Source organism: Halichoerus grypus, chromosome 15 (genome assembly GCF_964656455.1).
Source record: "Halichoerus grypus chromosome 15, mHalGry1.hap1.1, whole genome shotgun sequence".
NCBI classification, from domain to species: domain Eukaryota; kingdom Metazoa; phylum Chordata; class Mammalia; order Carnivora; family Phocidae; genus Halichoerus; species Halichoerus grypus.
In genome coordinates this window covers 51,540,053-51,567,981 of record NC_135726.1, presented here as the reverse complement: position 1 = coordinate 51,567,981, position 27,929 = coordinate 51,540,053, and the positions used below count along the sequence as shown (strand labels likewise).

Genomic DNA, 27,929 nt, shown 5'->3' with positions numbered 1-27,929 from the left:
AGGGTCGGGCCCTGGTCCTGCGAGGGGGCTTTTGTGAAATTCAGTAAAAGATTAAGGAGAAGGTTTGGGGGTTTGGGGGAGTGTCTTCCTCTACCCTCTCTTCCTCTCAGAGCCCGGGGCTATGCTTCAGGCTGAAAAGCAGGGAAAGCCCGGCCCCTTCCAATCCTTCTGCATCCCTATTGGCTGAGGGGCCTGGGCGACAGGCTCTCATTGGTCCCGAACTGGCGAGGAGGGGGTCTAGGGAGAATACGCGCCGGTTGTGGGCGGGACCAGACGGTACCTAGGGGGATCTAGGCTCAACCAATCCCGGTTCAAGGATTGCGTTGGGGGGCCTGGCAGGGGGTGTCCCGACCCCCCTTTCTCGCCATCCTGGGGGATGACCCCGGTGCCAGGCCCGGCGCCGGCCGCCTGATGCCGGGCGGGCCGAGCCGGGGATGCTGGAACGAAGGGCGTTGCTATGGCAACGGGAGGCAGGGCCTGGAGGGGGGGACCGAGCCCAGGCTGGGGCCGGGGGGGCCGGCGGTGGCTGTGGCGGGGCGATGGCGGAGCGCGGCCCGGCCTTCTGCGGCCTCTACGACACGTCCTCGTTGCTTCAATACTGCAACGGTGAGACCCCTCCTCAGTTCCGACCCTGGCTCCGCCCAGGGCTGGACCCATTTCCTCCTGCCCCAACCTCCTCCTTCCAAGTCCCCATCCTCGCCCCTTGCTGAAGATCCTCCCTTCTCCGCCCCGCCCCCCCAGGAGGACCCTGACCCCAGAGCAAGGTCCCTGATCCCCAAAGCCCTGATCCCAGTCCCCCACTTGCTTCGACTCTCCCCTTCTCCCAAAGTGACTGGATGAAGAGGATGGGGCAGAACCTTCAGGAGCTTGGGGTCGGAGAAGACAGGCCTGGAGGTCTGGAACTCTGCCCTTTCCCCCCCTCAATCCTCTGGGACCCTACCCCTTCTCCCTGGCAGAGGGACTGACAGATTAGGGGGAGGTGGGATTTGGTGTAGGCTTGTGGGCTGGGTGTGGGAGCAGGTAGGATGACCAGAGGTTTTAGCCTCCACTGTACCCCCAAATCCTCAGGCCCCACCACTCCTACCCATTAGGACTCATCCCTTCTTCCTAAACACCCCTCCCTTCTACCCGAAGGACCACTGTGAGTGTCAGGCCTAGATGAGGGGAGCAGGAGGTGAAGGAGGTGGAAGGGAGGGGAGAAGAAGCCAGGGTTGGTCTCTGGGCAAAAGGGCTGAGGGTGGGGGAATGCCCAGGAGGGGGCAGAGGACTTGAGTTAAGGGGGTCTGGGGGGGCGGTCCAAGGCCTCAAAATGCAGCTGGCCTCTCTGGGTGGGGGCTTGAAGGACCAAGGTGAAAGCACCTCCATTTCACTCAGGGGGCTCTGAGAAGAGACTGTCTTCCAGTTTGGAGGCTCACTCCCCTGGTCACACTGGAGTTGGCAGAGGACCAGAATGCTTATTTTAGCCTCCTCTGACCCTCTAAGAGGCAGAATGCCTAAGCCTGGGTCCAGTGCCTGTTCTGCTGCTGCAAGGCTGTGTGTCCAGGCACAAGTAACTTCATCTCTCTGGGCCTCAATCCCCTTCCTCCTCCCCTCCTCCTAAAGTGGAGGTAATACCACCATTACCAAAGATGCCTGGAGCAGTAGGTGCCATAATAATAGTTAATTGTATTCTGGATTTACTGAGCACCGTACCATGAGCCAGGAAACAGTGCTAAGTGGACAGTGCTGAGTGCTTCGCATGAAGAGTCCTGTCACATGTAAGCTCCCTATAACAGAATAAGGGGCCTCTCTCTCTCTCCCCCTCCCTTTTTTTTGGAGTATGTGTAGTATTAGCGATGGTAGGTAAGAGGGGGCCTGGCGCAACGAGGTCATTGGGCCCTCCTGCCCCTTCACCTACTGACTGGATGAATCTCCGCACACTCTCGCAGCCTCCGTTCTTAGTTTCCTCCTTTGGAAAAGGTGATCCCAGCAGGACCCTGAGAGTCCCTTCCCTTCCGAGTTCTAAGTCCTGACAGCTCCCTGCCTCCGACTTCGGGAGGCCCCCACCTTCCTCTGCAGGTCCAAGCACCGGACCAAAGAGGCGCTGGGTGGGGGGCAGGGCGGGCGAGGCCGGGCTGGCGATTGGGCCGCCAGGAGTCGGGGGGGGAGGGGAGGGACGGACGGCTGCACTGCGGAGCCCAGCGGGCGGGCGGGGCGGCCTACCGACGCGGGACAGCAGGTGCGACCTCCACGCCCCGTCCCTGTTAATAATACCACCTTTACTTCCACCCGGCTGGGAGCCAGGTCTTCCTCGGTTGTTGCCAGCAATGAGTCTGGGTATGAGTGGTCTGGGAGGGAGAGGGGAGAGGGACGGGAGAGGGACGCCTCAGTCATCCACGCCCTCCCACTTCGGGGAAAATGGGCTGGGGGGTGATGGAGGAGTTCTTTGCCTGCACCCATGGGCTGGAGAGGAGAGGGAGAGCCGAATCTGGGGCGTGGGGTGCAGAAGCGAAATAGAGAAGAGGAACAGGAGAGAAGCTCTGGCTGGGATAGAGAGTTTGGTTGTCAGATCCCCGCCCGCATCTCCCTCCCGTGGGTCTCCTGGGTCTGTGATGCGCTGCCTGCAACCCCCAAGTCTACCGCCAGGGGCCGCAGAAACTCTGTCCTTGCAGCCGACTCTGGGGTTGAACCTCACCGAGAGGAGAGAAGGGGAAGAGGAGGGACCAGGCATGACCTTTTTGGCTTGGAAAGTCTTAAGAAACAGAAAGGAAACGTTAGAACCTGCGGTAAAATATTGATATTCGTCAGAGAATATTGAGGATCAATTCTAGAACGTTAGTGTCACTAGGATTAAGTCGGTGTCATTTAAAAAATATTGGTATGGGGGCACCTGGCCGGCTCAGTCGATAGAGCATGCGACCCTTGATCTCAGGGTCGTGAGCTCAAGCCCCACGTTGGGCGTGGAGCCGCCTTAAAAAAAAGATACAAATATTGATATCACTCATAGTTAATTTAGCATCTTAGTCATAGAATCTTGAAATCAGAGCCGAGAGGCTCTTGACTGGTAGAATCTTAGAAAGTAAGAGAGGAAGGGACTTCCCTAAGGTCACACCTCCAGGGCGGGCAGAGGAGTGTGGGAGCACAGGTCTGAGAGCGGTGGGGATTTCCTTCTCCCTCGGAGCCGTCTTCCTGGCCAATCTGCGAGCGTCCTCAAGCCGCAGGTTGAGGGAGAGGAAGGGGGGGTGGCTGGCCCCGCTTTAACTCGGGAAGGTGGCGGGGGGGGGGTGGGGGACGCGGGGGAACATCTTGAGCCTTGGAGTTCCGGAGTGGCCCCCGCAGCCCGCGCTGTCCTTCCTTCCAGATGACAATTTGTCGGGCACGAGCGGCATGGAGGTGGACGACCGCGTGTCGGCGCTGGAGCAGCGGCTGCAGCTGCAGGAAGACGAGCTCGCGGTCCTCAAGGCGGCGCTGGCTGACGCGTTGCGTCGCCTGCGGGCATGCGAAGAGCAGGGTGCTGCGCTGCGCGCGCGGGGAACCCCCAAGGGCCGAGCGCCTCCACGCTTAGGCACCACAGCCTCGGGTATCTTGGCTAGACCAGAGGGATGAGATGGGGAGAGGGCACACTCACTACTTCTGTCCTCTAACCCCATCCTCTCCCTCTAGTGTGTCAGCTCTTGAAAGGCCTTCCCACCAGGACGCCTCTCAATGGCGCGGGGCCTCCGCGGCGCGTGGGCGGCTATGCCACCTCCCCATCCTCCCCCAAGAAGGAGGCGACCTCCGGGCGCAGGTAAGGCACGGAGGCCGGGGTCCCGAGCCTCCTCCAAGACCCCGTGGGAGACGGAGGCTGTTTATACGGCGAGGGACGGGCTCAGGTGCCCGAACTCCAGCAATGGAAAGTGCCAGGAGGTTCTCGCCCGCCTCTCACACCGGCCTGCTAACCTCACAGGCTCCTAACTGTGTGCTCTCTCTTCGTAGTGCCCGCCGCTATTTGTCACCAGAGCGCCTCGCCTCGGTGCGCCGCGAGGACCCCCGCAGCCGCACCACATCTTCTAGCAGCAATTGTAGCGCCAAAAAGGAAGGGTAGGTGTCTGGGGTGGGCTTATGTCACAGACGGTGCGGCCAGGACCCCAGAGAGGCATGGGAAAGGGGATGGGGAATTTCGGGTGATGCCCCAGGCCACGAGGTGATAACTTAGAGCGAGGCCATGTAGTTCCGAATGCGGGGACTATGACGGAGGCTTGGAGAGACCAATCTTGAGGGAGCATAGTCCAAGGGGAAGGCCTGGAAAGGCGCAGCCAACATCGAGGGGCGTGGTCAAGCCTTAAGAGGCTGCGCTAGGACTTAGAAGTGAGTGGTTAGGGTCCTTTGGGTAAGCCACAGTGGAAATCAAGGGGGAGCCAGGCTTGTGGGCGTGGCAATTAAGGTAAAAGAGTCTCCCTTGAATCTCAGGGGTGGGGCCGGGACAGAAGCCTCAAAGCAGTGTCTGCAGGGAATAGGGAAATAGAGGGACGGGTATGATTGGGATTTGAGGGCATGGGCAGAGTGTTAGCCTGGGCAGAATCAGAGCCTGGGGTGGGGATCACTGGGCCCAATACCAGCTGGTGGCAGGTCAGGTGCAAGAAGCAGGGGCAGCGGAGTCGGACCAGACCAGAGGGGCGGAGCCACAGATAGGCGTGACCCGACACCAGGAGGCGGAGCCAACCTGGAGGCTTTGAAGGGACTCAGCCCAGGGGCTGGATCCCGATAAAGTGCTCGCAGTCAGAATTCCTGGGGGGACCCGAGGGCTCACGGGGGAGCACTCAGTTATCAAGAGAGGAGTCAAGTCTGGGGACAGATCAGAAAGGGAGGTGGGTGTGACGGGGATGTTGGGCGTGGTCAATTCCCTGGAGGCAGGACCACACTGAAGGTCTGGGCGGAGTAAAAACCTGAGGATGGAGTCACGATGCTGTGGGCCTGGGGGCTGAACTAAGGCAGGAACTGGGTCAAAACCGCACATTTCAACCCGACTCAAATAATAGCAAACACGTACATAGTGCTATGTGCTAGGCACAACTCCAGGCACTTTGCATGAATTAACCAACATAATCCTCGCAATCACCCCGCGAGGTAGGTATTCTTATTATCCCCATTTTTTTGAAAACAAGGAAACCGAGGCAGAGGTTGGGCAACTTGTCCACACTACTAGGAAGTGGCAGAGGTGGGGTTTGAACTCAGGCAGACACTCCCGCTAGTCCTGTTCTCAAACAACACTCTCCCCCCACCCCCCCCAAAAGAGCCTGGTGTCAGGACCCCACAGCCCGGGATCTGAGACCCAGTGTGACCGGCCAGCTCGCGGGGTCGGCCGCGGAGGGCGGGGCAGGGCGCGGCGGCGCGGGCGCCTCCCGGGGCCGGAAGCGGCGGAGCCCGTCCCGGCTCCACCCCCGGCCCCGAAGCTCCGCCGGCCGCCGCCATGAGTAGCTTTGGAGCTGGGTGAGACCCTCTGGCAGACCCCCTCCTCCCTGCACCCCCCGGGGCCTGGATCCCAGGTCTCCCCTCGCCCTCGCCAGGGACCTGGGCCCGCGAGTATCACCCCTTCCCGCCCGCCAAGGGAACGTGGAGACACGCCCCTTCACCGCTTCCCTTGCTGCTTGAAGTTTGGGTCACTGTGGGACTGGGGGTGGGGAGCGCTGGGAGCGCGGTGCTGATTAGGAGGGAGGGGTCCCTGGTGACTCCCGTCTTCCAGGATCGCGTCCCTGCCACTTCGTGCTGTGTGATCTTTGGCGATCACTGCCTCTCTGGGCCTGTGTCTTAGGCTCTGCAAGATCAACCGAGCAAAGCACACGGCCTGCAGAGAGGCAGCGCTCCGCTCCTTACGCGGCCCCCATTATTCATCAGAGACCTCCGGGGAGCGGTGGGGTAGGGGAGTGGTTTCTCCCCTTTTCTGACCCGTCTGCTAATTAGGGCGCTTTTTCTCCCCCTTTCCTGGCAGCAAAACCAAAGAAGTTATCTTCAGCATGGGTGAGTGGGGAGAGGGGGAGGGGCATGGTTGGGGATCGCTGGAGGTCAGGGGACCTGGCTTATGGAGCCTTTGCCTCTCTGGCCTCAGTTTCCCCGCCCATTATTATCATTTTTTTTTTTTTTTAAGTGAAGCCCAAAGGGGAGAGGGAATAGGGGATAGGGGCTGGTGTGAGCGCCTGACCTCTGGGGGTGTCCTGGCAGAGGAGGGCTCCGTGAAAATGTTCCTGAGGGGGCGCCCTGTGCCCATGCTGATTCCGGACGAGCTGGCGCCCACCTACAGCCTGGACACGCGCTCGGAGCTGCCGTCCAGCCGTCTCAAGCTGGACTGGGTGTATCCTTTTGCTCTAATCCCTTCCTCCCCGCCCCTCATCCTCCAGTCTGGAGGGGACAAAAGCCCTTCTGGAATGAGACTTTGGGGGGCACGTTCTTTGTGCTGAATCAGGAGGGACTTGTAGGCCTCTGTGGCCTGAGGGGTCAGGATGACCCTGGAGTCAGAAGGGAGCCAGAGGAAAGCAGATTAGATGAAATGACCTTTTATGATTCACGAAGGCAGCAAATGTTTGCTGAGTGCCTTCCATATGTCCGATTCTCTTCTAGATTCCAGGAGTGAACTGGAGCTCACCTTCTAAAGGGGGTTGGGGGCTGAGTGGGAGAGAAGGTACCAGAAGCCAGTGGTCAAACAAGGTAATTTCAGTTAAGTAGTAAATGCTGGGAACACAGGAACCCAAGGTCATGTGAGAGGAGTCACTGTTTCTCTGAGGAGGGGGCCTTTGAGCTGCACGAATTGAGCAATTAAGAGCCAGCATAGGAAGAACTAGAAGAAGAACGTTCCAGAGGGCACGGCAGGTATGAGGGTTCTGTGGCCAGAGCGAGCTTGGCATATTTGAGAAATTGAAGAAGTTGGAAATGGTGAAGAACCCTAGCAGAAATGGGTTGAAACCCCCGCCCAGCCTCTGGCTGGCTGTGTGACCCTGGACAAGTCACCTCACCTCTCTGTGCCTCAGTTGTGTCCCCTGAAAAATGGGTTTTGTGATCTGAGATTCATAAGGCTATGAAACAGTGTGTAAAGGTGCCAAGCTCAAAATATGTGCCTCATAAACAGGGATTGATAGCATAATAACTACTCATTATTGTGGACTTAGGTGCCAGGCACTGTTCTAAAGTGTTTTATGGATAAACATGGTGAATGATACGATCCTTCTCTTCTGTAGAACTGAGAATGTATTTGCACAAGCAGCAGCCTCCGAGAGCTCTCTGAAGCCTGCTGGTTGGGAATTATGACCCCCACTTCCTGGATGAGAAAACTGAGTCCAAGAGAGAGGACCTAGCCCTGTCCTAGGGAGTCAGAACAGTTCTGAGGCAAAGAATGCTCGACTGTGTGGCCCAGGCTTTTTCCAAAAAGCCCACTGGGGCTTGGGATCAGCATCCTAGGGACCCAGTCCCTGTCCTCTCTTCTCTCGGGCTTGGTTTCAGCTCTGGAGGAGGCAGGGTTGTTGGAGCCCAGGGTCTCTTCGAGAGCGCTGGAAATATTCACGAGAATCAAAGCATACCTAAGCTGTTGTACCAGGCTAGATCAGCCGAGGCTGCAGAAATCAATGTGGGCCTCAGATGTCCCGTTTCCAAAGTAACTGCAGGGTAAAGCAGTTTTCTGTGGGGTCACGATACATGGGTCAGCATTCATTCAGATATTTTCTGACCATCTGGGGCCAAGGGCTGGGCACCCAGTAGTCACCATGACATCCTGCCCTACTAGGGCTCCCCGTCCAGTGTGGGGACAGACTCCTTGACAGTGACAACCCACAGTGATCAGGGCTGGGATAGGGGAACCCAGAGGGGCAGCTGACCCAGCCTGGGGGTCAGGGAGGGCTTCCCAGAGGAAGAGTTATAGAAGTGAATGAAACAGCCCAGTCTTGGCCACTGTGGAACTCACAGTCTCCTTGGGGAATAGGGACAGTTAACAGATGAACCAGGTAATTAATGAGTGAGATGAGGCCAGTGGAGGAAGTGACAGCTGAGAAGAGTAGCAGGTAGAATGTACTAGGCAAAGGGAAATTAGTGTCAAGGCTTGGAGTCATAATCTTGGCTTTTTTTTTTTTGAAAGATTTTATTTATCAGAGACAGAGCACAAGCAAGGGGAGCGGCAGGCAGAGGGAGAAGCAGGCTCCCCGCCTAGCAGGGAGCCCGATGTGGGACTCGATCCCAGGACCCTGGGATCATGACCTGAGCTGAAGGCAGATGTTTAACCGACTGAGCCACCCAGGCATCCCATGATCTTGACATTTTGAGGGACTCCAAGATCAGAGAGAGCCAAGGAGGGCAGAAGCCCTGTTGAGGCCAGAAAAGGCCCAGCCAGGCCAATGGGGGGAGCCACAGAAAGTTCTGAACAGAGGAGTCAGCCATTCCTTCATCAGATACTAAATTCCTATGTCTGCTCTGTCCCAGGCTCTGATCTGGGCACAAGGGATACAGCAGTGAACAAAATGGACAAAGATTCCTGCCCTCCTGGAGCAGATACTCTAGCTGGGGAGACAGTTAAACCGTGTGGGATTCTGATGAGTGTATGACGGAAACATGAGTAGGGGAGGGGAGGGGAGGCAGTGAGGGTGCATGAGCTTGCAGTTTTAAATAGCAAGGGCAGGAAAGGCCTCTCTGAGGAGCTGACAGTTGAGCAGAGACCCGAAGAAGGTGAGGGAGCCATGGAGGGATGAAGGGGAGGAGGACTCAGGTAGAGGGAACAGCAAGTGCAAAGGCCCTGAGGTGAGAACAGAGAGGAGGCCAGTGTGAGTGGAGCCTGCCTGAGGAATGAGGAATCGGGCCCAGATCAGTCCAGGCCTCGTGCCTGGACTTTCGTAAGGATTTTGACTTTTGCTCTGAGTTACTTGGGACCCATGGGAAGGTTGGAGCAGATGTGAGCTAACAGTGTTAACAGGTCTTAACAGGATCCTTCTGGAGAGAGGGGGGCGGGGGTTAGATTGGTGTTCTGTGACTGCTGTGACAAATTACCACAAACTTGGTGGCTTGAAACAGAAAAAGTTTCTCTCACAGTTTCTCGGAGGCCAGAAATCCAAAGTCAGGGTGCTGGCGGGGCCATACTCCCTCCGGAGGCTCTGGGGGAGGACTTGTCCCATGTCTGTCTCCTGGCTTTTGGTGGCTGCCGGCAGCCCGTTGGGGCTCTTTGCCCTGTAACCCCTCCACATCACTCCAGTCTCTTGATTTTCCTGTGGGTCCCATCCCACAGCCCCCGCGGTGTTCACGTCTTTTCCTCTCTGACTCTTTACAAGGGCACTTGTCTTTGGATTTAGGACCCACCCACATAATCCAGGATAATCTCATTTTGAGATCCTTAATTGTATCTGCAAAGACTCCTTTCCCAAGTGAGTGGGAAGGGTTCATGCACCGGTTCCAAGGGTTAATATTTTGGTGGACATATTTTTTTGGGGGGGGGATACCATCACACACACACACACACACACACACACACACACACACACACACACACACACCCCAACCCCCGCCCCCACCCCCGTCGCCGGGGATCAGAGCGGAAGCAGGAAAACCTAAGCCCAGTTCTTGAGTCTGGCAGTCAGTGCGCATGTGCAATGTCAAACAGGCTCCTTGACCTGCCCCGGGCATCTCCAGCTATGGCTACCGCGGCCGAGACTGCCGGGCCAACCTTTACCTGCTGCCCACCGGCGAGATAGTGTATTTCGTGGCCTCCGTGGCCGTGCTGTACAGCGTGGAGGAGCAGAGACAGCGGCATTACCTGGGACACAACGATGACATCAAATGGTAAAGGCGGGGGAGGGGCCCTGCTGGGAGGGGCGGGGCCAGGCCTTTGCGGGGCCTACAGGCTGAACTGGGGGGGCGGGGGCGGGAATGGATTGCTTATCAGTATTTTAAAGGTCGGTGAATTCACTCAAATGCGTGGATTTTTCACTTCTTTCGAAAACTCCTAGCTGGCGCCCCAGACAATCCCACAGCGTGTTGGAGCCAGATAGAGACAGCCCGTTTAAATGGGTGCACTCTCCTGGCTACCAGTTGGGTCCAGGCCTGAGCCCTGCGGGTATTTGAGTTAAAGACCCCAGGCCAGAGTCTTGCTTCTGAGCCTGAGTACCCAGAACGTGCCCCCTTATTGTTAACGGACAAAATTGATGTTTATTGGCTGAATAACTCACTCAACCAGCTTGCGGAATGAATAGCCCGGCCTTAGACTTCGGCCCGCTCTGGGAGGGGTCCTGGGCCGCCGTGAGCCCCCTCCCTCCCCCTGAGCCCTGTCCATCTGTCCTCTCTCTCAGCCTGGCTGTCCACCCTGATATGGTCACCATTGCCACGGGGCAGGTAGCAGGCACCACGAAGGAGGGAAAGGTAACAGATTGGAGGGGGCGGCTCGTGGAGACCGGGGTGGGGTGGGGGTGGGGGCAGACAGCTGGGCCCCCCAGGTAACAGGCCTCTCTCTTCCTTGCAGCCACTACCACCCCACGTGCGCATTTGGGACTCAGTTTCTCTCTCCACCTTACATGTGCTGGGCCTGGGGGTGTTTGACAGAGCTGTGTGCTGTGTGGGCTTTTCCAAATCTGTAAGTTCTGCGCCGCCCTCCATTTGCCCCCTCACCTCCAAAGTCAGGAGCAAGCCCTCACCCCCACCTCCCCCCGCAACTCCCACAACTTTGGGGTGGGGCCACGCCTTCACTGTAACATCCAAGGTGTAGGCCATGCCCCCTGGCAGAAATCCAGGCCCTCCAGGCTGAGCCCCCATCTTTGTGACCTCACAGGGCTGCTCTGTTAGCCCTTGCGGGGGGAGGGGATGACCCACATGACCTGATTGTCCCCAGACGAACTCCTTGGCGATCTTTTGATCGGCCCATGCTTGGTTGTGTTTTTTGGCACCAGCTCTCGTTCTCCAAAGGTCCTTATCCCTTAGGCATTGTAACCCAGTGTGTAGGGCCTTGTGGTTCTCCGGGCCGGCCTGGATGGGTGTTGGCAGGATGGGCGTTGGCAGGTCTGGGTGAGATAACCCCAGAACTGGAGAGTAAGCCTTTAGGAATTTGTAGAACAATTGGACATTTCCCACCACATCCAAGTTTGTGATTGGTGGGCTTTTTAATCATATTTTATGCTTTTATCAAAATGCATTCTACCAAAGTATTGATGTGCAAGGGGTTGAGGAATAAGAAACAACCAGTCCTCCCCGCTGATTATGTAAGAAGCACTGATTAGAGCCTCACGGATTTTCTGAGGCCCAGGGAGTCCTTTGAGAACACTTGGGGTGGGGGGGTGGGAGAGGAAAGCAATTTTGTTGCCACAGTGTGTATGGGGATGGGTGAACCCTGCAAAATCAAACTTAACCTGTTTAACCAAAGGTATAAACACCCAACATTTTACCAACTTGGTTGTGGAATTTCATGTACATAAAAGTTACTCCATATAAGAGTACAGGTTAGGTGGTGTCAGGATTCCTCACCGCATGGTGGCTACAGAGAAAAAGCTGAGGATAAAGATGAATTTCTTTCTTGTTTTTTTTTTTTTAGATTTTATTTATTTATTTGACAGAGACAGCAAGAGAGGGAACACAAGCAGGGGGAGTGGGAGAGGGAGAAGCAGGCTCCCCGCCAAGCAGGGAGCCCGATGCAGTGCTCTATCCCAGGACCCCGGGATCATGACCTGAGCCAAAGGCAGACGCTTAATGACTGAGCCACCCAGGCCCCCCAAGGAGATATTTCTTAGGGACAGGTCATTTCAAAAGGAAAATTCTAGAAACCCTTTAAAATGTGTGTCTGGCTGCTGGACAGGGAGTGTATTTGAATGTATTTCATATAATGTGGGCCAGGACCTTTGAAAATCTTAAAACAGGCCTGCGTGGGAAATGCCCCTGTGGGCAAAGTGTTGAGGGGATGGATCCTGACCCACCTTCTCTGCCCCCTTCCTCTCTCCTCCTTCTAGAATGGGGGCAACCTGCTCTGTGCAGTGGACGAATCCAACGATCACATGCTCTCTGTGTGGGACTGGGCCAAGGAGGGCAAGGTGGTGGATGGCAAGGTGGGGTGACTGTTCTCATCCCCTCTCCTTGGGGTACCTCTCTGGGACTGGCCTGGATCTCAGCGGTTAGGAGTCTGGAACCAGAGAGACTCACGTTTAAGTCCAGGCTTTACCATTTGGTGGCTGTGTGACTTCAGGCAAGAGGCTTGCCTCTCTGAGCCTCGATTGCCTCATCTGTAAAATGGGGATAATGGTAGCATCTTCCTAGTAGGGCCTTGGCTTTGATGTTGGGATGCGGGGATGCTGGACCAGGCCCAACAGAAAGGTCGGTGCGAGGCAGCTACTGACCTTAGCCTTGCAGTGTCCAAAACGTTGACTTGCATCTCTGGGTGGTGGCCTGACTTCTAGATGAGTAATCTGAGGCATGGTAGAGGGGACAGCTACTCGCCTGAGGTCACATGCCTATTTTGGGCGCGGGGCAGGAGACCTGGGTTCTGGATGGGGCCCACAGTTTGGGGACAGAGACTTAGTGTTTGAGAGGCTGGGCTCTGGAGTTGATTGTGGATTTGACCCTTTCCTGGCTGTGTGGCCTAAGGCAAGGGACGCTGTCCCCTCTTTGAGCCTTAGTCTTCATCAGTGATGGGGGCCGCTAATGAGCCTTACCTCACAGGGTGCTGTGAGGATTACAGGAGTTAATGGGTGAAGCACTGAGCACAGCACTTGATGCGGAGTTGGGGCTCTCCAGGGTCTGCTGTTACGTTGACAAAGATGGCAATAGTGTTATGCCGGCTGGCCCTGCCTCCTGTGCTTTAGTTTGCCTGTATAGTAAAGACAGGCAATTAGGGTGTGCAGTGCACAACCCGCACAGCTGTATAGGGCAGTCCTATGTGGGGTGGCCCTGGTGGCTTTGAGGTCCTGATTCAGAATCTCCCCCACTTCCCAAAGTGCTCCAACGAGGCCGTGCTGGTGGCCACCTTCCACCCCACAGACCCCACCCTGCTCATCACCTGCGGGAAATCCCACATCTACTTCTGGAGTCTGGAGGGGGGCGGCCTGAGCAAGCGGCAGGGCCTCTTTGAGGTGAGTGCCAGGGGTGTGGGGACGGGCTGGCCCTGAAGCAGGCAGGCAGAGACACCCAGGCAGACAACAAAACAGAGGGCCCCAGAGGGTTCCAGAGGGTTCTAGAGGGTTTCAGAGGCTGGAGATTATGGGGATGCCACGGTGTTGCCCGCCAGGGCCTCAGTTGCCTTATCCATACCGTGAGGATAATCCTCCTTAACTCTCAAGCCGGGAGGCTTCAATGGGGTGAAGAGTATAGCATCTCCTAGTGGATAGTAAATGCTCAGTAAGCAGTGCTATGCTTGCCGAGAATATGGAAAAACACCGAGGTCAGAGGCCGACTGGCCGAAAGAGATGCGTACCCAGACAGACAGACACTGAGCAGGAAGCAGAGGGCCTGGGAGAAGATGCAGGGGCACCTCTGACAGGGCTCACCAGTCTTTGGTGAGAACTGGGGCTTTCACCCCAAAAAGGGAGGCCCTGAGAACTGGGCACAGATGAAACAGATATTGAGGAAAGGGTGGGGCGAGGCTGAGAGAGGGACAGAGAGACAGAGGGTGGGGAAGGAGAGGGGAAGAGAGAGGGGCAGGGGCGGAGTGGGGGAGCCAGGGATGGAGAGGGGGAAAGCCGGGGACAGAAAGGGAGACCTGGGACAAAGAGGGGGAGACCCGGGGATGGGGAGAGGGGGAACCCGGGAACAGAGGACAGGGGAGAGCCAGGGATGGAGAGGGAGAGTCAGGGCAGAGAGAGGACAGAAGAAAAGTCAGAAAGGAGGCAGGAAGTGGGTCTGGGAGTGGGCAAGGGAGACAATGGGGTCAGAAGCTCTAGGCCACGGAGTGATCCATGGAGGCAGGTTGGAGATGGGATGCTCCACACTGGGCCTCACACCCAAAAGCGTGGAGGGGATCCCCTGGACCACGGTCCTGGATGAGGGGGGGTGAGCTCTAGGAGGCTCTCTGCTTCAACAACCTTCTGACACCTTCCCCTTCTCCTCTACCCTAGAAACACGAGAAACCGAAGTATGTGCTGTGTGTGACCTTTTTGGAGGGTGGTGATGTGATCACCGGGGACTCTGGGGGGAACCTCTATGTCTGGGGCAAAGGTCAGTGTCACCCTTAACCCCCTATGGCTGAGCCTTCCTCTGCCCCAGCTTGTGTGGAGCGTATGATAAAACAGTCTGAATCCTTACTTGCCTAATTCCCACGCCACCCCCCCATCAAGGCTCAGCTCTGGTATCCCCACCTCCATGAAATCTCTTATTCCCTACCCTTGTCCCCTGCAAATCCCGTGGTAGGGATCAAGTTTGAATGAAAAACAAATGAGCTGGTTAACCCAGGTGTGGGTGGATGGGTAGATGGATGGGTGCGTGGGTAGAGGGATGGTTTGTCCCAGAGCAGTGAATGAAGAATAAGGGAATGAGTGAATTGTCCTACTCAGTGAATGGAAGATGTGAATGCACTGTCCTCCTTGACGGCGAACGATGAGGTGAATGAGCAAGTGAATGAATGAATGGTTGTCCCAACCAGTGGATTGGTGTGTTGTTGTCCCAGCAAAGGCTAACGGGGTGAATAAAAGCTTGCCCCAGCCTTTGCGTGAATTGTGAACGAAGAAATGAATGGGTTGTGCCGGCAGATGGACGGCATGAACCAATCAGTGAGTTTTTTGGCCTGGGTACGTTTGCTTTCATATACGTGATGCTCCTTATTCAAGGCTGCACTGAATATTATTCCCATTTCACAGACAGAAAACCATAGGCTCCTGGGGAGCCTGGCTGGCTCAGTCCCTAGAGCGTGTGACTCTTGATCTCCGGTTTGTGAGTTTGAGTCCCACTTGGGTGTAGAGATTACTTAAAAAAAAAAAAAAGAAAGAAAATCTTAAAAACAAAACAAAACAAAAAAAGAAAGAAAAGGAAAAACCATAGGCTCAGAGAAGGGAAATGACCCAGCAAGTGGCCAAGCCAGGCACCCTGCCCCCCCGCACATGGATATATGGGAGACAGGCCTGAGTCAGGTGTCACTTTGTGACTGAGACTTAGTTGCCCCATCTCTAGTATGGGTATAATATTACCTCCATCACAGCATTGTTTGGAGCTTCCCTTGAGCTCAGACAGCTAAGAATAAGCTCTGAATCATTGGCGGTATGTCTTTCCCAGCCGACTGTGAGTTCTCTGAGGGCAGAGACTGGGTCTGATTGATTTCCATATCCCCAGACCCACCCCTGGGTCCGTCCCGTGGGGCTGCGGGGTGGGTGGAAAGACAAGTGGACAGGATGATGTATGTACGTGTGGCATGACATCTGAGTTGAAGGATGGGGCCTGAGGAGGACTGTTTCTCTGAGTCCCTGTCCCAGCCTCCTCCCTCGTCCTTGGTCTGTAGTCTTGCCTCCTCGAATTCCATTTGTTCTCAACCAAGTGTAAATCGGACCCCGTTCTCCCGCCAAACTCTTCCATTGCTCCCTAGTTCCCTCAAGACAGCGTCCATTTTCCTCACTGAGGTCCTCCAAGGCCCCGCGTGGTCTGGCCCTGCCTTCCCTGGCCCCTTGCATGTTACATGTCATCACACCAGATTTCTTTTTGAAGATTTTATTTATTTATTATAGGGAGAGAGAGCATGTGCGTGCACGAGCAGGGGAGGGTGGGGGTGGAGAGGAAGAGGGAAAGAATCCCAAGCCGACTCTGTGCTGAGCATGGAGCCCAAGGCAGGGCTCGATCTCACAACCCTGAGATCAGGACCTGAGCTGAAACCAAGAGGCAGATGCTCAACCAACTGCACCCCCCAGGCGCCCCAGGCTAGGTTTGTTACAGTTCCCTAAATAGTGCGTGCTTTCTCGTCCTCTTTTCCTTTTGCACACCTTGTTCTTTCTGCCTGCAGCACTTTTCCACCTTCTGTTCTCCTAGCTGACTCCTGCTCATCCTTTAGATCCTTGCTCAGCCATCTTCTCCTCCAGGAAGCCCACCCTGACCCACCAGGCTGGGTGTTCTCTATGGGATCCCACAGTCTCCTGGGTTTCCGCATCCTAGCCCCAACCACCTTGGGTTGCCACTGACTGGTAGTAGGTCTATCTCTGAAATTGGACTGTGAGCCCCATGATGGCAAGATCTGACATTGTCTTGGTCACAACTGTGTCCCCAGTATCGCCCAGCGTGAAGCTGGGCCCTGAGTATATTCAAGTAAGATAATTGTCGATTGAATAGGTTAATGGATAAATGAGTGGATGGTCAAATGGACAGATGAGTGGATAGATGGGTAAATGGGTAAATGGATGGGAAAACAGATGGCAGATGTTTGGATAGACGGATGGATTGACAGGTGGATGATAGTTGGATGAAAGGTGAATGGATGGATGAGAGTTGGATGAATGGGTGGGTGGATCAGTAGACAGGTGGATGGATGGATGGATGGGTGGATGGATGGGTGGATGGATGGATGAATGGATGAATGGGTGGATGGATGGGTGGGTGGATGGATGGATGAATGAGTGGGTGGATGGATGGATGGATGGATGGGGTAGATGGCTGGATGGGTGGGTGAGGGGGTGAATGGATCAAAAGTGGATGGGTAGATGTTAGTTCAGATGGTTTAATGGATGGATGAGAAGGTATTGGAATAGATAGGTCATGGGTGGGTGAATGGCTGAATGTAGAATTGAGCATTCAGGGTGCTCTCAGGGGCAGTACAGGGGCAGCCTCCCATGCTGATCCCTGCCCCTGGCCACCCCTCCTCGCCCCCACAGGTGGGAACCGCATCACACAGGCGGTGCTGGGTGCCCACGATGGCGGTGTGTTTGGGCTCTGCGCCCTGCGGGACGGGACGCTGGTGTCCGGAGGGGGCCGTGATCGTCGGGTGGTCCTCTGGGGTTCCGACTACAGCAAGCTGCAGGAGGTGGAGGTGAGGAGGGGGAGAGGCTCCTATGAAGGTGAGGGGACCTCCCCCCCACACACGCCAGGGCTCCAGATAGACCCTCCTCTCCCCAGCTGGTCTCCCCCTACCCCTTCTCTGCGTGCATCCTGCCCTCATCTGCCTCCACCCCCCACCCTCAGGTCCCGGAGGACTTCGGCCCAGTGCGCACCGTGGCGGAGGGCCGGGGAGACACGCTGTACGTGGGGACCACTCGCAACTCCATCCTGCAGGGCTCTGTCCACACGGGCTTCTCACTTCTCGTCCAGGTGAGTGCCTCTCCCGCGTCTGCCCTCCTTCCCACGTCTCTCCATCTCTCTTCCCACTTTGATTTCTCACCACCTCCCTGCCCCATCCCTTTTCCTCTGGCCTGGCAAACCCCACTCACCTTCCCTTTACCTGCACCCAGCCCATAAACCCACCCCTGTCCCAGGACCCCCGCCCCAGAACTCCCTGTGGTCCAGCGAGTTACCTGCTGGCACAGCAGAGGGACCCCAGGACCCTGCTGCAGCCATGCCGCCCCTTGCCCCTCTGATCAGGGGTGCTGTCCATTTCTGTCGGTAAGTGCCCGGGCACGTGGTCCCACGGGCTGCACGCACCTTGGGCCATGCACCTCCCAGGTCCCAGCTCCCTGGATCTGGAAAGACCCTGTGGAGTCTGCCCGTTTTTCTTCTTGCAGCTCGAATGCCCACTCCTCCCTCCTGGCATGCCCAAACCCTGCCCCACACCCAGTGAGCACCCCTTTCCCCCCCACCCCACCGAGGGGCCGGATAGTATAGTATGGTGGTCGGGAATAGGAATTCTGCAGTGCGACTACCTGGGATCGAATCACCTCCCTGTCGCTCACTAGCTGTGTGATGTGAGGCAAGTGAGGAGCCTCTGTGCCTCCGGGAAATGGGATAGTAACAGAGCCCATCTTCGTGGGGGTTTGTAAGGACCCATGAGTCTGTTCCTATTTAACATTTAGGATGGTGCCTGGCACAGAAGCCTTGGCCAAAATTACTCCTTGATCAGTGGTTCTGCTTCCTCCATTCCTTCCGTGCATTCTCCCTGTCCCAGGCTAGCTGAGATCCATGCTCCTGCTTTTAGATCTCCTTCTGGCTCTGGTCTCCATGGTGCATGAAGAAAAACAAGGGTTAGGGGAACTTTCTAGATGTCCCAAGGCCAAGAGGGGACCGTAGAGACCCCTAAAAACAGTATCAATATTACATATTGTTGATTATATAATTAATAGGTTAGTATATTATTAGAACTTTATTATTAACATTGTTATACTGATGTCAACAATTATATCGTTACTCGTCATTGTTATTTCATAGTATATTAATAGTGTATGTTAATAATAGTAATTATTAGGGCGCCTGGGTGGCTCAGATGGTTAAGCGTCTGCCTTCGGCTCAGGTCATGATCCCAGGGTCCTGGGATCGAGTCCCATATCGGGCTCCCTGCTCAGTAGGAAGCCTGCTTCTCCCACTTGCCCTGCTTGTGTTCCTTCTCTCGCTTTGTCTCTCTCTGTCAAATAAATAAATAAAATCCTTTAAAAAAAAAAAAAAAAAAAAAAAAAAAAAATAGTAATTATTAGTTTTATATAGCGCTAATTTCGTGAGCGCTTTGTACTAGCCTCGGACACTTTCCCATCCATGATTCGAGTGAGCACAGCAATGTCATGAGACACACATGGGGATGAGTCCCATTTTACAGAAGATTACACTGAGGATCCAGGGAGAAGTCACCTGACCTATCAGTCAGAGGGAGCTGAGGTCAGACTCCCCAGGCCTAGTACCCTCCATGGGATCTCACGGCCTTCTGGACGCCACCTGACTCCCAGGGTCCAACTCCCACCCAGCATCTCTCTTGCTTCCCCCCGCCCCGTGTACAAACTGGAGGACAGAGGTCTGGAGAGAGGGGCAGCATTTGCCTCGAACCACACACCGGGGCCGGGGGCTGCTCAGTCACAGCCTCCGGACACACTGGGGAAAGGATCTTCCCTGGGTCCCCTGTGGCCCCAGTGTGTTGCTGGGGCTAGTCTAGCACCTCTTTTTTTTTTTAAGATTTTATTTGTTTGTTTTGTTTTTTTTTTTTAAGATTTTATTTATTTGACAGAGAGAGACACAGAGAGAGAGGGAACACAAGCAGGGGGAGTGGGAGAGGGAGAAGCAGGCTTCCCGCGGAGCAGGGAGCCCGATGCGGGGCTCGATCCCAGGACCCTGGGATCATGACCCGAGCCGAAGGCAGACGCTTAACGACTGAGCCACCCAGGCGCCCCCAAGATTTTATTTGTTTTGAGAGAAAGCATGAGCGAGGCGGGGAGTCGGGGTGGAGGTGCAGAGGGAGAGGGAGAAGCAGACTCCCCATTGAGCAGGGAGCCCAATGCGGGGCTGGATCCCAGGACCCAGAGATCATGACCCAAGTGGAAGGCAGACGCTGAACCGAATGAGCCACCCAGGCGCGCCTAGTCTAGCACTTCTTTCTGGCACCAGGCTCGGTGGGGCAAGGGCCCAGATTGGCCGTCTCCACGCTGCTGTCTCCCCTTTGCGCCAGGGCCACATGGAAGAGCTGTGGGGCCTGGCCACACACCCCAGCCGGGCCCAGTTTGTGACATGTGGGCAGGATAAGCTGGTGCATCTGTGGAATGCGGAGTCCCACCAGCCTCTGTGGAGTAGGATCATCGAGGTAAGGGGACAGGGAACCCGGCACCCTGTTCTAACAGAACCGCCTGTCTCAATGTGTCAGGGCTCAGCGTCAAGTCTTCTTAAGCACACTGGGATTTATATATATACATATATATGTTTCTTAAGATTTTATTTATTTGAGAGGGAGAGCGTGTGTGCACGTGGGAGTTGGGGGGAGGGGCAGAGGAACAAGCAGACCCCACCCCCCTCACCCCCGAGCACAGAGCCTGATACGGGGCTCGATCCCAGGACCCTGAGATCATGACCTGAGCCGAAGTCAGATGCTTAACCCACTGAGCCCCCCAGGCGCCCTGATGCACAGAGTTGGGTGCTTACGGACTTGCCTGGAAGGGCCGGAGGAGCGGGTTCTCCCCTGGAAGGAGGCCCAGAACCCACCCGCCAGGGAAGCCAGCTGCTGCCTTTGCCACAGGCAGGAGGGCGGGGTCAGGAGCACCGAGTTCAAGAAAGTGCCATCCTCGCCTGGGAGCCAGGAGGCCGGGGTCACCGCGAGGGCTGGCTCTGGAGCTGCCCCGTTCAGGATGTGTGGCTCGCCAATGAACTTTAAAACGTAAATAGAATTAAGACTTCAGTTCCTCGGTTGCACTAGCGACCTTTCTTTTTTTTTTTTTTTTTTTAAAGATTTTATTTATTTATCTGACAGAGAGAGACACAGTGAGAGAGGGAGCACAAGCAGGGGGAGTGGGAGAGGGAGAAGCAGGCTTCCCGCTGAGCAGGGAGCCCGATGCGGGGCTGGATCCCAGGACCCTGGGATCATGACCTGAGCCAAAGGCAGACGCCCAACGACTGAGCCACCCAGGCGCCCCTGCACTAGCGACCTTTCAAACCCATGGCTAGTGGCCACCGTACTGGGAAGCACAGATCACGAACATCTCCGTCATAGGGGCTTCTGGTGGACTGGCTTGCCCCAGAGCAACCCAGTGCTGGCCGCGTTTGCACTGTAGTCTTGATACTCTGCGCTCCCACCTTTCAAGGCTGGCGACTGAGCACGAGGGTAGCAAATGCCATTGCTTTCAGAGCCCAAGTGATGGGTGGGAGAGCGGGGCCTCTGCCTTCTGTCTTCCGGAGCCCACAAGAGCCCAATGGATCGTCTGACCCAAATCACAGTGCAGAGGATTCTGGGTAGTGTAATTTTTAAGGTCCCCTGCCTGTCCTCCTGGGACCCTAGAACATCAGTCCGTCATATCCCCCGCGCCACTCTCTGAGGCTTTGCTCCAGGAATGCCGGGTTACCGCTGATCCGAGAACACTTGACGGCCTTTGAACTCCTGAGTCGGGCATGGTGCGCTCTGGAAATTGTTAGGGCCGGGTATCATCATCCCCATTCTGGCGTCGAACCACCCGGGAGTCATTAGAAATGCAGAATCCTTCACCCCATCTACAGAGCATCTGATTCAGGAGTTCTATATTTGGGACCCGAGATCTGCAAGTTGGTAACGAGCTCCCTTAGATTTTTCTGATTCGGGTAGCTTGTCGACCACAACCAGAGTCACTGGCTTAGTACGTTACCCACTTCGTCCTTTTAATTTCTCGCAACCTCCACAAGGCAGTGGGGATGACCAATTCCCGCTTGGAAAGAGGCATGGAAAGGTTAAAAAATCACTTGCCCATCCTCACCGTGTAATTATACTCATAATCAGCCTTTGTGGAGTGCTTCCTGTACGCCATCTGGCTTACCAGCCTACTGTTCTAAGGACTTTACATCTTGCTTATAACAATCCTGTGAAGGATTGATGTTCTGCCTTTGCTAGACGAGGCAGCCGAGGCTCGGACAGGGAAGGTTATTTGATGTCATATAACTAGGAAGTGTCAGAGCCACCGTGTGAACCAGCCAACCAACCGTGATTCCAGGGTGCTATCTTGCCTGGGAAACAACCAAGTGCCCCCAACATTCAAAAAATGGAAATACCCATTGCTGGGTGCTTCACAAAGATGTGGGGAAACTGGCTCTTGGACATGCCTGGTGAGGAGTTGATAGAATTTTTTTTTTTTAAGATTTTATTTATTTATTTGACAGAGAGAGACACAGTAAGAGAGGGAACACAAGCAGGGGGAGTGGGAGAGGGAGGAGCAGGCTTCCTGCCGAGCAGGGAGCCCAATGCGGGGCTCGATCCCAGGACCCCGGGATCATGACCTCAGCCGAAGGCAGACGCTTAACGACTGAGCCACCCAGTCGCCCCTGAGTTGATAGAATTTTATGGAGAGCAAGTTGGCATTACCTATCAAAGGTCTTAAAAAAAAATGGATACCCTGAGTCCCAACAATCTCACTTAGAAAGTTACCTACGGAAGTCACGGGTGAGTAAAGCTGTGGGAATTTAGCCCAGGAGTATGAAAGGCTCCAGTCAGTAGTGACAGCAGGAATGTTTTCTGTTTGAGGTGACATGGTACAGGAAGGGAGGGTGGTTTGGGAACCTCTGTGGCAGCAGAGGAAGTCTGTGGTAGCTCTGAGGTTGGGGAACAATGGCCGGATAGACTGGAGACCCCCGTTCTCAGCCCTGTCCCCTCTCTCCCCTCAGGACCCTGCCCGTTCTGCTGGCTTCCACCCCAGTGGCTCTGTCCTGGCCGTGGGCACGGTGACTGGCAGGTAAAGCTGAGTTGGGCATTTGGGGAGAGCTTCTCTGCTGTCCCTGAGAACTGTCCCTTGACACCCATCCCCCTACCCTATGTCCCCAGAGCCCGCAGCATCTGTAATTAAGAGACTTCACCAAGCTGTTCTCCCAGCATTTGTCTGGAGTCAGCCTCTCTTCCAAATCTTTTTTGGGGTCCCTCCCTTAGGCCCCCCAGATTGCTGCCCGCCCCCCCCCGACCAGATCAGCTCACATCCCCTCCCCCAATCATGCCTTCTCCTTAAAGATGGCTGCTCCTGGACACGGAGACCCATGACCTGGTGGCTATCCACACCGATGGCAATGAACAGATCTCAGTGGTCAGCTTCTCTCCAGGTAAGCGGCGGGGCCCAGGGATCTTGGAGAAGCCAGGCTGGGGAACTGAGGCTCAGTCACTAGCAGGGGGAAGGCGTGATACCTGTGTTGGCAAGGCCGAGGGGCCGGTCTAGGAGTGTAGCGGGGACGGAGCTGGGACAGCTGAGGAGTCTGGAATAGCGGGGGGGCTGAGTCTGAGAGAGAAGGGGGTAGAGCCTGGGTGCCTCCTCATAGCCCCCCCTCCCCCTCCCCCAGACGGGGCGTACCTGACCGTGGGCTCCCACGACAACTTGGTGTACGTGTACACGGTGGACCAGGGCGGCCGCAAGGTCAGCCGCCTGGGCAAGTGCTCGGTGAGTGGGCAGTGGCCCCCAGCCCGCGCCGCCACCCCGTCCAGGGGCTGCAGAATTAACCAGTTTTCTCCTTCAAGGGAGCACAGCTTCAACGCTACTGACTCTGCCCTGATCACTTCAAGGAGTCTTAGCCCCGCCCACACATTGCCCCCACCCCCACCCCGTGTTACAAGCCCGCCCCTCTGTGTCTAGCCGTGCCCACCTGTTCTAAACCCCACTGTGTTCTAAGCCCTTTCTGTCTGGCCCCGCCCATCAGTCTGGCCCCGCCCATGGTAGTCTGGCCCCGCCCCCACGCTCCAAAGGCCGTGTATCCTTCCTTTGGCCCCCTCGTGTTCTCACCCTACCTCTGTATTTTGCCTTCCACCTCTCCTGGTCTAATCCCACCCCGTCCAGTTCTAACTCCACCCCTCCCCTCCCCCCCGCAGGGCCATTCCAGTTTTATTACCCACCTGGATTGGGCCCAGGACAGCAGCTGCTTTGTCACCAACTCCGGGGACTACGAGATTCTGTACTGTGAGTGCTCTGAAAGCCAAAGGCCGCCCCGCCCTCAGCTTCCCTGTTTCCGTGTGCGATTTACGTAGACTTCCCCGGAAGGGGGGCAGAGCTTTCTGGCCTCTCTCCTCTGGCTCCTGTGGCAGGGGCTGTTCTCATTGATCGGTCTCCTGGCTTCGGATTTGCTCCCCTTTCTGGTTCGATGGGTGGGGCACAGGTTTCTGAGCAGATGCCCCTGCTCAGGCCTGGGAATGTCACCACCCAGGATCTAGCGCCTTCATCCAAGTCTGGAGAGGTGGAATGAGTCCTAGGACCCTAGCCTCCTGTCTCAGACCTTGGTGCCCCTGGACTGTGAAATGAATGGGTTAAGTTAGTAACTGCTCTGAGCCCCCCGCACCCCCCTGTTTTCTGCCCCAGGGGACCCAGCTACCTGTAAGCAGATCACTAGTGCAGATGCTGTGAGGAACGTGGAATGGGCCACGGCCACTTGTGTCCTGGGATTTGGGGTGTTTGGTAAGTTCTGGAATGGGGGAGGTCCCACCAAGGGCAGGAGTTCCAAGAAACATCCTTGACTGGTGGTCCTCGGAGTCTCTTATTGGTTATCCCCGGGCCCAGCCCAGTCCCTGCCTTCATGAGCTTCACAGTCCAGTGAAGGAGACAGACCTGTCCCCAGACAACCCAGAGTCAGCTGGGTTGAGACTGGGCTGCCACCTGAGCCCAGCATGGGAGGGAGTCAAGGAGAGCTTCCTGGAGGAAGGGCTATCGAAGCTGGACCTAGAGGATGAGGAGGCAGTGAGGAAGGAAAGCAGTCCTGGGGGCTAGGGAATCATAGCACGTCTCCCACAAAAGCAGGGAGGTGGCAGGGAACTTGGCATTTGGTGAAATCCAAGAAGGCAGGAGGGGTAAATCATTGCGAAGTCCAAGGGGAGCCCCAGGGAGGAGGCGGCTGGAGCAGCGTGGGCCAGAGCTTGGGGGTCATGCTAAGAAGCCTGGGCTTTCTGGGGCGCCTGGCTGGCTCAGTCGGCTCTTGATCTCAGGGTCGTGAGTTCGAGCCCCACCTGGGGTGTAGTGATGACTTAAATAAATTAAACTTAAAAAAAAATTTTTTTTTTAAAGATTTTATTTATTTATTTGACAGAGAGAGACACAGCGAAAGAGGGAACACAAGCAGAGGGAGTGAGAGAGGGAGAAGCAGGCTTCCCGCAGAGCAAGGAGCCCGATGCGGGGCTCGATCCCAGGACCCTGGGATCATGACCTGAGCCGAAGGCAGACGCTTAACGACTGAGCCACTCAGGCGCCCCTAAACTTAAAAATTTAAATAAAAAGCAGCAGCGGCGGCGGTGGCCTGGGCTTTCTCCCAAGGCCACCAGGGAGCCACAGAAGGGTTTTGAGCAGTGGAAGGCCAGGGTCAATTACACATTTAAAAAAGATCATTCCAGGGCGCCTGGGTGGCTCAGTCAGTTGAGCGGCTGCCTTTGGCTCACGTCATGATCCCAGGGTCCTGGGATGGAGCCCCGTGTCGGGCTCCCTGCTCAGCGGGGAGTCTGCTTCTCCCTCTGCCCCTCCCCCTGCTTATGCTCTCTCTCTTTCTCTAGCAAATAAATCAATAAAATCTTTAAAAAATAATAAATCAATTAAAAAGATCATTCCAGTTCTCCTCCCTGGCCAGAGACAAGCTAGGTGGGAGGAAGGCAGGGAGGCTGGGGCCTGCTCACCTCAGGGGTCCCTGACCCCAGCTGACCTCTCACCCCCACCCACCCCTCATCTTGCCCACAGGGATCTGGTCTGAAGGAGCAGATGGTACTGATATCAATGCCGTGGCCCGCTCCCATGACGGGAAGTTGCTGGCTTCAGCTGATGACTTTGGCAAAGTCCACCTGTTCAGTTACCCCTGCTGTCAGCCCCGAGTGAGTCCCCCTCCGCCCCGCCCCGGGAGGCTGGCAGGGTGGAGGTGACAAGCAGCCTTGGGGGCGAGAGTGAGGCAACACTCCCCAGGCCTCAGTTTCCCCATCTGTGCAAGGAAGGCCATGACATGATCCCAAGGGTTGTTCTTGAACCTCAAAGTCGGTAACTTTCAGTCTCTAGTGCTAACGCTCGGCTCCGAGTGTCTGCGATTCAGGGCTCTTTGGTTCCCTGATCCTTATTCACGCCAGAAACAGTCACTGAGCCCCTACTGTGTGCCTGGCACAGGGGCTCCGGCCATGAACGTGACAGATCACCTTCTTTCACTTCTTTCTCTCCCTCTCCCAGGCCCTCAGCCACAAATACGGCGGACACAGCAGCCATGTGACAAATGTGGCCTTCTTGTGGGATGACAGCGTGGCCCTGACCACGGGGGGCAAGGACACCAGTGTGCTGCAGTGGCGGGTGGTCTGAGGTGGGGAAGGAGAGTCCCAGGGACGTGGGGCCCCGGGAGAGTCAGGTGGCAGGGCTGGACTTGTATTTTCGGGAAATGTCTATTGCCGAGTAGAGTAATATATACCAGAGTATGTCTATAGCAGAGGGGGTTATGGGGGCGGGAGGGTAGACTGACAGAAGTCTCTATTTATCGGGGTGGGAAAAGGGGTCACATTGCTTTGGGGAGCCATTAAGGTGTTTGATTTGGAGTGTTTTTTTAAGTTTATTCTTTTATATCACCCAGAAATAAAGACACATGCACTGACGCAGACGATCAGGGTCTGTGTGTGTCCAGGGATTCGGTGGCTTTAAGCGTGTGCGTGGGGTGGGGTATGTGTCGATGACAATGTTTGCAATGACTTAGGTCTCATTGGTCTTTAAGCCTGACAGAAACCAAGCTTGCTCTGACTCAGGCCAAAAGAGCACTCGGGGGGCCCACATCGCCGACCGAGAAGGGCAGATGTGCCTCCCGGCCTCGGGGCCAACGAAGCAGAGATTTGAGGGCAATCAGGATATTCCCCCCATACCTTCTCTGGCCTTTCACGAGTCAGCATTGTTCTCTGGGACCAGCATCCTCCACAGAAACAAGGCTTCAAGGCTCATTAATTACCAGCCTTGGGCCTCGCATCCAAAAATCTCAGGGAAAAGTTCTGATTGGCTCATCTGCAGATCCATCAGCTTGGCCTGCCGGTTGGGCTACTGTGATTGGCTCCCCTTGGGTGGAGATCAGCCAGGGACCCATCATGGTGGCCAAGGACCTGGGATTGTGCGAGAACATGGAAGCCTCCACCTGAACCAGTTTGAATCAGCCAAGGGAACTTTTCAGAGGAACGGGCAGGTGACACAATAAATGCCTGGGAGATGGGGTATGAGGACCCTGGGTTGTAAGAGCCAGAAACCCAACTCTCTCCAGCATTAATAATAATAATAAGAAGAAGAAGTTGCCAGGCCATGGAACTGGGTGATCCAGGAGGGGCCCAGCTGGATTCCGGGGGCTCAACTGTGGTTATTAGGGTTCTCCTCTTGGGGACTTCTCATCTGAGTATCTTTAACCTTGAGCACATTTTTAACTTTTTATCGATGTTTAACGTAATATGCAGAGAAGTACACTCAACAACATACAGTCTCCTCGATTCACAGACTGACCCAGTCATGCAGCCAGCTCCCAGATGGATAAACAGAGCATCCCCAGCCCCCCAGAAGTCCCCTTGGGCCCCCTCCAAACACTGCCCCCCACAACAACCACTCCCTTGACTTCTCACACCATAGAATAGGTACATCAGAGGTCAGCAAACTGGTTCCCTAAAGGGCCACTTAGTAAACACTTTAGACTTTGTGAGCCACCCCGTCTCTGTCCCAACTAACTCGGACACTCCTACAAAAGTGGCCACAGACGGTGCATAAAGGACCAAGTCTGCCTGTGTTCAGTAAACCTGTTGATGGATACTGACGTTTGAGTTTCTCGTTTCCGCCTGCCACAAAATACTATCGTTGTGATTTCTTCTAAACATTAATACATAAGCCATCTTAGTACATGAGCTATACAAAGACAGGCTGTCGGGGCACCTGGGTGGCTCAGTTGGTTAAGCCACTGCCTTCGGCTCAGGTCATGATCCTGGAGTCCCGGGATCGAGTCCCTGGATCGAGTCCCGCATCAGGCTCCCTGCTCGGCAGGGAGTCTGCTTCTCCCTCTGACCCTCCCCCCTCGCATGTGCTCTCTCTCATTCTCTCTCTCTCAAATAAATAAATAAAATCTTTAAAAAAAAAAAAAAAAACAAAGACAGGCTGTCTTTGTCAAATAAAATCTTTAAAAAATAAAATAAAATAAATGTTAATCTTGGGGCGCCAAGTCGGTTGAGTGTCCAACTCTTAGGTTCAGCTCAGGTTATGGTCTCGGGGTCATGAGATGGAGCCCAAAGTGGGGCTCAGCACGGAGTTAACTTCAGATTCTCTCCCTTTCCTTCTCCCTCCCCCCTCCCCCCCCATGCTCTCTCTCTCTCAATAAAATCTTTTTTTTTTTAAGATTTTATTTATTTATGGGGGGGGGAAAAAGATTTTATTTATTTATTTGACAGAGAGACAGCGAGAGAGGGAACACAAGCAGGGGGAGTGGGGGAGGGAGAAGCAGGCTTCCCGCAGAGCAGGGAGCCCGATGCGGGGCTCGATCCC

The 27,929-nt window shown here is 55.4% G+C and overlaps 1 protein-coding gene across 5 annotated transcripts; it reads left to right on the top strand.

The window, feature by feature from the left end:
• Positions 1-272: 272 nt before the first annotated feature.
• Positions 273-26,026, top strand: EML2 (EMAP like 2). Of its 5 annotated transcripts, none has more exons than XM_036091494.2 (22): positions 280-606; positions 3,341-3,559; positions 3,643-3,766; positions 3,955-4,059; positions 5,948-5,976; positions 6,178-6,307; positions 9,616-9,765; positions 10,272-10,341; positions 10,442-10,552; positions 11,916-12,011; positions 12,897-13,031; positions 14,013-14,112; positions 16,743-16,897; positions 17,050-17,175; positions 19,448-19,579; positions 22,114-22,181; positions 22,451-22,539; positions 22,774-22,871; positions 23,297-23,384; positions 23,781-23,876; positions 25,140-25,270; positions 25,614-26,026. In XM_036091494.2, the coding sequence occupies exons 1-22, from the start codon at positions 435-437 to the stop codon at positions 25,737-25,739; spliced, it is 2,550 nt and encodes an 849-aa protein (XP_035947387.1). In that variant the 5' UTR covers positions 280-434; the 3' UTR covers positions 25,740-26,026. The 5 variants fall into 5 exon arrangements, 4 of the variants coding, with proteins under 4 accessions (XP_035947388.2, XP_035947387.1, XP_035947389.1 ...); XM_036091496.2 differs by lacking the exon at positions 280-606 and adding an exon at positions 2,220-2,316; XM_036091495.2 differs by lacking the exon at positions 19,448-19,579 and having other exon boundaries at positions 277-606.
• The last annotated feature ends 1,903 nt before the right edge of the window (positions 26,027-27,929 follow it).